This window comes from Chiloscyllium plagiosum, chromosome 39 (assembly GCF_004010195.1).
Source record: "Chiloscyllium plagiosum isolate BGI_BamShark_2017 chromosome 39, ASM401019v2, whole genome shotgun sequence".
In the NCBI taxonomy this organism is placed as follows: Eukaryota; Metazoa; Chordata; class Chondrichthyes; order Orectolobiformes; family Hemiscylliidae; genus Chiloscyllium; species Chiloscyllium plagiosum.
The window spans coordinates 3,315,519-3,326,036 of record NC_057748.1 but is presented as its reverse complement, the minus strand read 5'-3'; the positions used below and the strand labels follow the sequence as shown (position 1 = coordinate 3,326,036).

The window sequence follows — 10,518 nt, the reverse complement described above, 5'->3', positions numbered from 1 at the left end:
TTTGGAGGGATATGGGCCTGGTGCTGGCAGGTGGGACTAGATTGGGTTGGGATATCTGGTCGGCATGGACGGGTTGGACCGAAGGGTCTGTTTCCGTGCTGTACATCTCTTTGACTTTGTCACCTCAGAGACAGCACCTCTGACAGCACAGCACTGCCTCAGCACGTCACTGGATTATCACTTCCAGATTTGATTCCAGGACCTTTTGGTTCAGGAGGGAGATGACGGGCTGAAGGGCCTGGGGATTTATTTCCTCGGGAGAATTGAGAACATTCCAGATAAAGAGCGTTCCCGAAGTTTGAAGGTTTAAAATAAAACCCAAGACCCATTAAAAGCTTCAGAGCTGTCACTAAATCCCAAACCAGAGGGCTGGCTGGTCAAAAAACCAGAAAGAACTGTGGATGCTGGAAATCAGAAATTGCTGGAAAAGTTCAGCAGGTCTGGCAGCATCTCTGGAGAGAAATCAGAGTTAACATTTCAGGTCCAGTGACCCTTCCTCAGAAACGAGACCAGAGTTTTGCCTCTGGCGCTGAGTTTAACTGTGGCACCCAGTGCGAGGTCAGCTGATGTAGGTGGGCAGGTGGGTATTGCAGGGAAAGGCCAGGGAAACTCACAGCCGCATGGTTGGAATGTCTAGATGGAGATGAAGGCTATTTGGCCCATTTTGGCCATGCTAGCTCTCCATAAGAGCAATTTCCATTGTGACACCTCCTTACCTTTCCCACCGAATCCCTTTCCCTTTTGGTTAATAATCCAACTCCTTTCTGAAAACCCTGACTGAACCTACCTCCTCCACAGTCTCAGGGAGTCTGAATCCTAGCTGTGCACTGTTTAAATGTGTTTTGACTCCTGATGTAGAGGAGCTGGTGTTGGCCTGGGGTGGACAAAGTTAAAAATCACACATCAGGTTATAGTCCGACAGGTTCGGAGCGCTGCTTTGAATCACCTGATGGTGGCACGGTGGCTCAGTGGTTAGCACTGCTGCCTCACAGCGCCAGGTACCTAGGTTTGATTCCAGCCTCAGGTGACTGTCTGTGTGAAGTTTGTACTAGTCCCCGTGTCTGCGTGGGTTTCCTCCGGGTGCTCTGGTTTCCTCCCACAGTCCAAAGATGTGCAGGTCAGGTGAATTGGCCATGCTAAATTGCCCACAGTGTTAAGTGCATCATTCAGAGGGAAATGGGTCTGGGTGGGTTACTCTTGGGAGGGTCGGTGTGGACTGATTGGCCTGTTTCCACACTGCAGGGAATCTAACCCAATCTAATCATGAAGGAGCAGCGCTCTGAAAGCTAGTGCTTCCAAATAAAACCTGTTGGATATAACCTGGTGTTGTGTGATTTTTAACTTTGTTTTGACTCCAGCACCATTTAATATTCGATGGAGCAGATTGGTTGCATTGACAGCATCACACTTGAAATAAAAACTAGTTGCCTTTCTGTTTCTTTTCCTGTGGAGGTTGGTGGGAGATTTTGTTTTTAACTGAACATTTGAAATATTCTAAAGAAGCAGTTAATGTTTTCATGACTATTCAGAGAGCAGCATTTCTCCTGAGCTTGGCCATATGAGGTATCCCTGCAACAGCCTGAAGGACCCCACCTTTGGGGGTTGCTAGAGAAATTTGTGAATGACGACAGGGATGATCAGAAACACGACGTTTGTTAGCTGCCGTTGTCGATCGGGGAGAGAGATGGGATGTCAGTACTGGGGAAAGAAACACACTCCTGATTTAGGCATCCCGACTAGCAGCACCTCAGGCTCTTCTGTGAGGGAATAAAGGACCCAGGGTCAATTGGTGATTACAAACTAAGGGTTAAGGTTAAGGTGATCGACACCATCCCCTGGTGAGCAAAGACTACAGTGCAGATACTGCCAAAACCAAACTGCTATTGTCCTTACCTCTCATTAGAGAGGTGACCAATGGTGGTTTAACCTGAGGGTCACCGGACATGGGGTGAGACCATCATGGTCACCTCAGCCAGGAGCGGGAATTGAACCTGCCCCATTGGCATCACTCCACCTTGCAGGCCAGCCATCCAGCCAACTGACAACAATATGCAATGGCAGGGGGCATGCCTACTGGCTCTGGGAAGATAAGGAGCCCAGCTTGGGGTGGGGCGGGGGAACGTGTGACAGACACTCAAACGGAGGGACAATTAGAAAATGTACAAGACAATCGGACAACTTGCACCCAACATAGATGAACAGTTAGGTACAGAGTAAAGCTCCCTCTACACTGTCACCATCAAACACTCCAAGGTCAGGGTAGATACACTGTCCTTATGAATATGCCTCAGCTTTATTGGCTAAAGAATATCCCTCCACTATTCTAGTTGGGACATTTTTTTTCCTGTTTCCATTTTATTATGCCCCTAAATTAATCCCCAGTGGAAAGTGTTCTGCTGAGTATTTGTGTCACTGTGCTGGGATTATTGGAGTGTCCCTCGGCACACCAGTCTCCTCAACAGGAAGGTGGATTTGTCAGCTCTCTGTCCAATAGACAGTGGAATGTTTGTGTTTCCTCCAAGCTGGCTTGCCGAATCCCTGCAGCTCACATCCATGGCTGTGCCAGGAACCCTCAATGTGGCTGAGCGAGTGACATCATGCTTCTGTTCTAGAACATTCCCAGGGGCCCACCAGCAGCGCATGAAGCCAAGGCCCCAGGGGAAATGCCTCGCACTCTCATCGGTAAGAAGTGGATTCTCTGGTAAAAAATGGGGAGGTTCTAATCTTCCAGCACCATAGCGATGGCTTTGTGTTGTGTCTGTCTGTAAAGCTGAGGTCAGAAGTTAAAGGTTGGAGGTCAGCATGTTTGGGGATTTATCGTCTGTGTTTGAAGTTGGCTTCCACTGAAAAACAGAAAAGGAAGTCATGAACTGAGTTGAGGAAGAAACCCACATAATCATTTCTTTGTCTTTCTCTGCTTCCCCCCCACCCCCTTTGTCCTAATGGCTCTGAACCTCACTCAGAAAGTGACCATCCAGAGTCGCGGTGCTCTGTCAACAATGGCCCTGTCTCGTTCCTCCTCACAGACTGGGGGGAGATGTTAGAGAGAGGACATGGGTTAAGGAGAAGATGGGGTTAAAGAGAGGGTGTGAGGTAAAGAGAGGACGGGGAGGGGGTAAAGAGGGTTGGCACGGTGGCTCAGTGGTCAGCATTGCTGCCTCACAGCACCAGGGACCCAGGTTCGAATTCACCCTCGGGCGACTGTCTGTGTGGAGTTTGCACATTCTCCTTGTGTCTGCGTGGGTTTCCTCCGTTTTCCTCCCACAGTCCAAGGATGTGCAGGTCAGGTGAATTGGCAATGGGAAATTGCCCATTGTGTCGAGGAATGTGCAGGCTAGGTGGGCTAGCCATGGGAAATGCAGAGTTACAGGAATAGGTTGGTCTGGGTGGGATGCTCTTTGGAAGGTCAGTATGGACACGATGGGCCAAATGGCCTGATTCCACACTATAAGGAATTTATGATAGAAGATATGGTTAAAGAGAGGGCAGGGGTTAAAGAGCATGTCAGCACGGTCTGGGGGAGTGACAGGGAGAAACATACCTGTATATTCCTGAGGTGACATCTGTTGATTAATCACGCTGTTGAATGCTGCTATCCATTCTTGCTGCTCGCTTTCCGTTTCACATGTGAACAGGAAGTCTCGGTCTGGTGTTACTATGGTGATGCCATACTGCCATCCTGGACTGCTCTGGGCCCCAGGGCACAGACCCTCTTTGACCAGGTACCCGTTTTCACTGCTGCCAATGAAGACCTCTCCCTTGGCAAATGCATCCTGCAGAAGTTTCACAAACAACTGCCCGTTAATACTATCTCACTTTGGGAGCAGGAGGTTTTAGGAGGTCGCACTTTCCCCTTTTATCCAATTACTCCTACTGCACACTGTCCCTGCTTTTTCCCCTCGGCCTTTCAGAGTTCTCCCCTTTGAGACAACTGCCAGTCTCAGAGTGACCTCTGGTCTCCCTTCCACCGACCTTCCTGGCTGTGTATTCCATATCATCACAACAGCGCTGAGTAAAGATAAGCCCCTTGCCTGCCCATCTCGATCCTTTGTTAACAACCTTCCATCTGTCCTGACCCTGGGGCATTGTAAACATTGAATCAGAGACATTCTTCGAACCATCTACTATCGGAAGGATGTTGTGAAACTTGAAAGGGTTCAGAAAAGATTTACAAGGATGTTGCCACCTTATAGAGGTTTATAAAATCATGAGAGGCATGGATAAGATAAATAGACAAGGTATTTTCCCTGGTATGGGAGAGTCAAAAACTAGAGGGCATAGGTTTAGGGTGAGAGGAGAAAGATTTAAAAAGGACCTAAGGGGCAACATTTTCACACAGAGGGTGGTGCGTGTATGGAATGAGCTGCCAGAGGAAGTGGTGGAGGCTGGTACAATTACAACATTTAAGAGGCATCTGGATGCACATATGATTAGGAAGGGTTTAGAGGGATATGGACCAAATGCTGGCAAATGGAACTAGATTAATGGACAATATCTGGTCAGTATGGATGAGAAGGTCTGCTTCCAAGCTGTACATCTCTACGAATCTGTGACTCTATGTGTATTGCACACTACAGATCGCAATATCCCAATATTTGACTGGCTCCTCATTGACATTCCTGAGCTCAGAACATAAAGCACGGACAGTATTTCTTAAAAAGAAGGCATTCACTCATGGGACATGTGTGCCACTGGCTGTACCAGTATTTATTGCCCATCCCTAATTACCCAGAGGGCAGTTAAGAGTCAACCACATTGCTGTAGGTCTGGAGTCTAATGTAGGCCAGACTGGGTAAGGATAGAAGTTTCCTTCCCTGAATAGAACCAGTGAACTTGGTGGGTTTTTCCGACAATTAACAATGGGTTTGTGGTCATCATTAGACTCTTAATTCCAAATTTGTTTTAATTCAGATTGCAGTATTTGCCATGGTGGGACTTGAACCCGGGTCTCTGGAACATTACTTGGGTCTCAGGATTAACTGCCCAGCTATTACACCCCAGGGGCATTGCCTCCTTGGAATCCTGCAATCTGAGGATGAAACCCAGCCCCAAATACATAACACAGAAAACCACACGGCATTCTCTTGTGAGCAGGAACCAAGCCACAGCATCTGCTCGATTCGTCATGTAAACTATTGCAAAAACCTCAGCTTCCTCAATTTGCTTGCTTTAGTTGCATGATAAAGTACGTTGGCCCAGAAGAGGCCATTCAGCCCATTCGGTTTAGGTTGGTCATGATCTGCCACTCTATCCTTGGTAAATCTTCCCAGTCCCCATCCCCCTGAGCCTTAATCTCATCCACTGTGCTGCTTGCTCTCTGCACCAACCCCTTGTGCCAGTGTCCCCAGTGTGCATAGTTAGGGGCTGGGGAAATGCCAACAACACCTTCCTTAGGACCCTTTGCACCCAGCCCTCCACCATTGGGAAAGAGGAACGGTCCGAGTAAAAGATTGAGCTTGAGGGAAATGGTCAGCTGGAGGATGAATGAAGGGAGGAAAAGATTGAGTGAGTGAATGTGAGAGTGCGTACAGAGTTGGAGAGGACAAGCAAATGGAAGAGTGAGTACAAGAGAAAGAGTGGGACACTAAGTGGGAGTTTGATTAATGGCAATTGAGACAAACTGAGTATGAGGTTGAGGGTGGGAAAGAAAGAGTGAGAGATAGATTAAGCCTATTTGAGAATTAGTGTGATAGGGTGATACAGAGAGAGTGTGAGTGTGAGACAGAAAGAGAGAGAGCGAGAGACAGCAATACAGAGAATGTGACTGAAAGTGTTTTACTGTGAAACGGAGTGTGTGAGCGTGAGAGAGACAAGGAGAGAGATACAGAGAATGTGAGGGTGGCATAAAAAATGAGGCAGAAGTGGTACTCCTGATGCTGAAGATTAGAGTCAAGATCAGAGTGGTGCTGGAAAAGCACGGCAGGTCAGGAGAGGAGCAGGAAAATCGACGTTTCAGGCAAAAGCCCTTCCTCAGGAATGAAGGACAGAGTTACAGAGAATATGACAGAGAGTGTTAAAGAGTGATACAGAGAGAGTGTGGGTGTGAGAGAGAAAGTAAGAGAGAGACAGGGACACATTGAATGTGACAGAAAGTGTTTAAAGGGTGATAGAGAGTGTGAAGGTGTGAGGGAAAAAGCGAGGGACAGAGAGATACAGAGAATGTGACAGAAAGTGTGAAAGGGTGATACAGAAACAGCGTGAGTGTGAGAGAGAAAGGGAGTGTCAGAGTTGGGGACATGGAGAGAGTGTGAGAGAATAAGAGACCGAGAGAGAGGGAGCACAGCCTCTAACCTGGGCTGCCTGTGGAGTTACATACCAGAGGGTCTTTGTAGTACATCAGGCGTCGATGATCCAGAGTAAACCATCGCTTCTTGAAACCTTCGGTTTGCTTGGAGCAAGAAAAAGCGAGTGAACTTTGTTGTTTAATCAGTGTCTGATAGATTGTGCTGGAGCTCTAGGTGAGTCTGACAGAGCTCCACTGCCCTGCTGTGTGGATTCAGTTGCTGTTGTTGTTGGTGCTACAGGCTCAGGGTTAGGAGGGTCAGGGTATTACAAAGGGGCAGATCTTTTTGTGAACATTACAATGGTCTCTGCTTGAGGTGAATTTGAGGCTCACTTGGAGGCTGACACTCATTGCTGAGGGAGTGCCGCTCTGTCAGAGATGCTTCTTCTGGGTGAGTCTGATGCCTCTCAGGTGAAAATAAAATATCCCATGGCATTAGTTCAAAGAATTGCAATCGAGTTACCTCTGGTGTCCAGGACTAAGATCACAGGAGCAGAAATTAGGCCATTCAGCCCATCGAGTCTGCTTCACCATTCAGTCATGGCTGATAAGTTTCTCAACCCCATTCTCCCACTTTCTCCCCATAACCCTTGATCCCCCTATCTCAAGAACTTATTTACCTCAGTCTTAAATATACTCAATGACCTGGCCTCCATAGCCAATGAATTCTATAGATTCCCCACTCTCTGGCTGAAGAAGTTTCTCCTTATCTCTGTCCTGAAGTGTCTTCGCTTTACTCTAAGGCTGTGCCCTCGGGTCCTAGTCACTCTTAACAATGGGTACATCTTGCCAACATCTCCTCTGTCCAGGCTGTTCAGTATTGTGTATGTTCCAATTAGATCGCCCCCCTCCTCCTTCTAAACTCCACCAAGTAGTTATCCCGTAACCAGCATCAACTGTTTGCTGATTCCTGGGAATGTGCCCTGCCCCCGGCCTAACGAATCAGTGCTACTCCGTGTAGAACTCAAATTGGAGGCGACACCGACGGGACGAGGACGTACACTGGGTGGGAGACTTCAATGTCCATCACTGAGAGTTACTCAGCAGCTACATGACAGAACGTGCTGGTCACAGTCTGAAGGACAACGCTGTGTGACTGCAGCAAGTGACAAAGGAACCAACACAAGGGAGAAACATACACATCCCCATTTCCCCTGGTCACTGCAGTATTCGGTACAGGTGACCGCTGTATGGTCCTTGTGGAGACAAAATCCCACTGTCATGCCGAGACTCCCCTCTGTGGCACTCCGACTCTGGTGGGTGGGATGGATTCAGGATAGGTCCTGCAGCTCAGACACGGGGCAACAATGAGGCCTGGGCTTTCAGCGACCTGTAACCTCTCAGCCTTGTTAACCCCTGCTCCGAACCACCCCCCACCCACCCACTCTACTGACCAATCAGGCCCTGGTTGAATGGAGAGGCACACCAGAAACAGCGCCAGGCATGTTTAAAATGAAATGCCAACCTGGTCAAGCTGTGATACACACATGCCAAACAGCAGAAGCAGATACAGAGGTGAGAACACAGCCAACAGATCAGATCACAGCTCGGCAGTACATCACATCCACTCACCAATACATGTTGACCATTGAATGGTCTGACAATCTAAAAAGGTTCTATATAAATGTATCAGCCATCCTTCTCTGCTTTGTATAAGTTTGAAATCCAGAATATTAACTGTAATGGTTTACTTTTGTACATTAAATAATTGCCTGTGCATCTAATAAAGGGAGCTGTTCATGAAGGTGAGACCATGGGTTGTTGAAGATGGTATCAGGGGGAATGTCAAAAATACAGGGCAGAGAAAGAAAGATTTTCTTCAAAGTCCAGTTCCACATTCTCCATTGTGTACTTGTACGTGTGTGTGTGTGTATATAGGGTATGTGTGTTTGTGTGTGTGTAGGGAGGTATGTATGAGATTTGGGGAGTGTGTGTTTGTGTAAGAGTGTGTGTCTGTCTGTATGTGTCTGTGAGAGAGGGCAAGTGAGAGTATGAGAGAGTGTATCCATAAAACAGTGTGTATGAGAGACAGGGTGTGTGTGAGAGTGTGAATGTGAGAGACAGTATGTGTGAGACTGAATGTGTATGTAAGAGCAAAGGCATATGTGAGAGTGAAGCTGTGTGTGTGAAAGTGCAGAGAGGTATGTGCGTGAGAGCGGGAGAGAATGTGTTAGACTGCATGCAGCACAGTGGCTCAGTGGTTAGTACTGCTGCCTCACAGTGTCAGGTACCCAGGTTTGATCCCAGCCTTGGACGACTGTGTGGAGTTTGCACATTCTCCCCGTGTCTGCGTGAGTTTCCTCTGGTGCTCCGGTTTCTTCCCACAGTCCAAAGATGTGCAGGTCAGGTGAACTGGCCATGCTAAATTGCCCAATGTTTTCAGGTGTGTGTAGGTTAGGTGCATTAGTTAGGGGAATGGGTCTGGGTGGTTACTCTTCAGTGTTGACTTGTTGGACCAAATGGCCTGTTTTCACACTGTGTGAGTTCCATGATATCGAGGGAGATATAGATAAACGTGTTCTTGTCCCACACTCTGGCGCCAATTTGGGATGCTCCCCTCCTGTTGCTAGGTAGGCCGTGTGGACAGTTGTGATAACCTGGGAGCTCAGGTTGATGGCAAGAAGGCAATCTCTTACCTTGGGTCCTGTTTTCTCCATGTAGCCTTCCTTCAGGAAGTTCCTCGTCAGTTTGTGCTTCAGCTGGTAAATCAGAAGTTGGAAAATAAAAGTTTATTTGTTTTCAAGGAGGAGTTGAATATAGTTCGTAAGGCTAAAGGGGATCAAAGGGTCACGATAGACCAGAGGGTACTCAGAGCTGTTGTCAGCAAAGCTTACCTCGTGGTCACTGGTCCCTGGAAATGCCACTTGTAAGTAGTGAAACTGGACAGCACGTATCGCATTGAACCAATCTACAATCTCCTGTAGGATAAACAAGATTAAATCCTGTGAGACCAGTATTCTGGGTTTGAATGTTGAGTGTTACGAGTCACCATCCCTCCTGGAGTCTCCCAGAAAGACAGAATTAATTTCCTTGCTGCAGGCAAGTCCAGGCTTAATAATTGTGTTCATTTACCGATTCCTTGTATTCATTTACAATTTCTGTAAAGCAGTCACCCAGTCTGCGTTTTGTCTCCCCAGTGCAGAGGAGACCACTCTGTGAGCAGCGAGTACTGCAGACCAGACTGAGTGAAGGGCAGGTAAATCACTGCTTCACCTGGAAGGTGTGTCTGGGGCTCTACTCTGAAGCAGAAGACCATGTCATAATGCAGCCGGTCAGAGTTGGCAACCTGAGGTGCTATTGGCACCAGCTGAGGGAACCTGCTCTCGATATTACACAGACCAGTTCCTATCGACACCTTCCTTGTTCCAAAGGGTACTGCTTACAACCTTTGTTGACTCCTCTCGGTTCCCAGGTGTGGGACGGAATTTATAAAAATAGATCAATTGGAGCATTGAAAAGATAGAAGTTGCATTTATATAGCGCCTTTCAAACATCAAAATGTCCCAACACACTTTACAGCTGGTCAGGTACCCTGAAGTGCAGTTGCTCTTATAATGAACGAAAGGGGTCATCGATTTGCACGCAGTAAGCTCCCATGAACAGCAATGGCCCAGAACATCAGGGAGAAATCTATTTCAAAGCAGAACACTTTCCTCACCCCCTGACAGAACAGTTGAGACTGTAGTTTGAAAGGCAGAACATGGGTGGCACGGTGGCACAGTGGTTAGCACTGCTGCCTCACAGCGCCAGAGAACCGGGTTCAATTCCTGCCTCAGGCGACTCTCCGTGTGGAGTTTGCACGTTCTCCCCATGTCTGCGTGGGTTTCCTCAGGTGCTCTGCTTTCCTCCCACAATCCAAAAAAATATGCAGGTTAGGTGAATTGGCCATGATAAATTACCCGTAGTGTTAGGTGAAGGAGTAGATATAGGGGGGGTGGGAGACGGTTCGGTGTGGACTTGTTGGGCCGAAGGGCCTGTTTCCACACTGTAAGTAATCTAATACCTGACAGTGCGGCATTCCCTCAGTACTGACCCTCCGACAGTGCGGCACTCCCTCAGTACTGACCCTCCGACAGTGCGGCACTCCATCAGTACTGACCCTCCCACAGTGCGGCACTCCCTCAGCACTGACCCTCTGATTGTGCGGCACTCCCTCAGCACTGACCCTCCGACAGTGTGGCACTCCCTCAGCACTGACCCTCCGACAGTGCGGCACTCCCTCAGTACTGACCCTC

General features: G+C 48.1%; 1 protein-coding gene across 1 annotated transcript in view; it reads right to left on the bottom strand.

Annotated features, from left to right (window-relative positions):
• Nucleotides 1–2,398: 2,398 nt before the first annotated feature.
• Nucleotides 2,399–10,518, bottom strand: part of LOC122542114 (arf-GAP with dual PH domain-containing protein 1-like) — a gene marked incomplete at its 5' end in the record, with an annotated part of 45,076 nt that continues 36,956 nt past the window's right edge. Inside the window, 5 exons of the mRNA XM_043679500.1 lie at nt 2,399–2,843; nt 3,542–3,773; nt 6,317–6,388; nt 8,920–8,982; nt 9,118–9,201. Of these exons, the coding sequence (XP_043535435.1) occupies nt 2,815–2,843; nt 3,542–3,773; nt 6,317–6,388; nt 8,920–8,982; nt 9,118–9,201 (480 nt within the window). The remainder of the gene's footprint in view (nt 2,844–3,541; nt 3,774–6,316; nt 6,389–8,919; nt 8,983–9,117; nt 9,202–10,518) is intronic.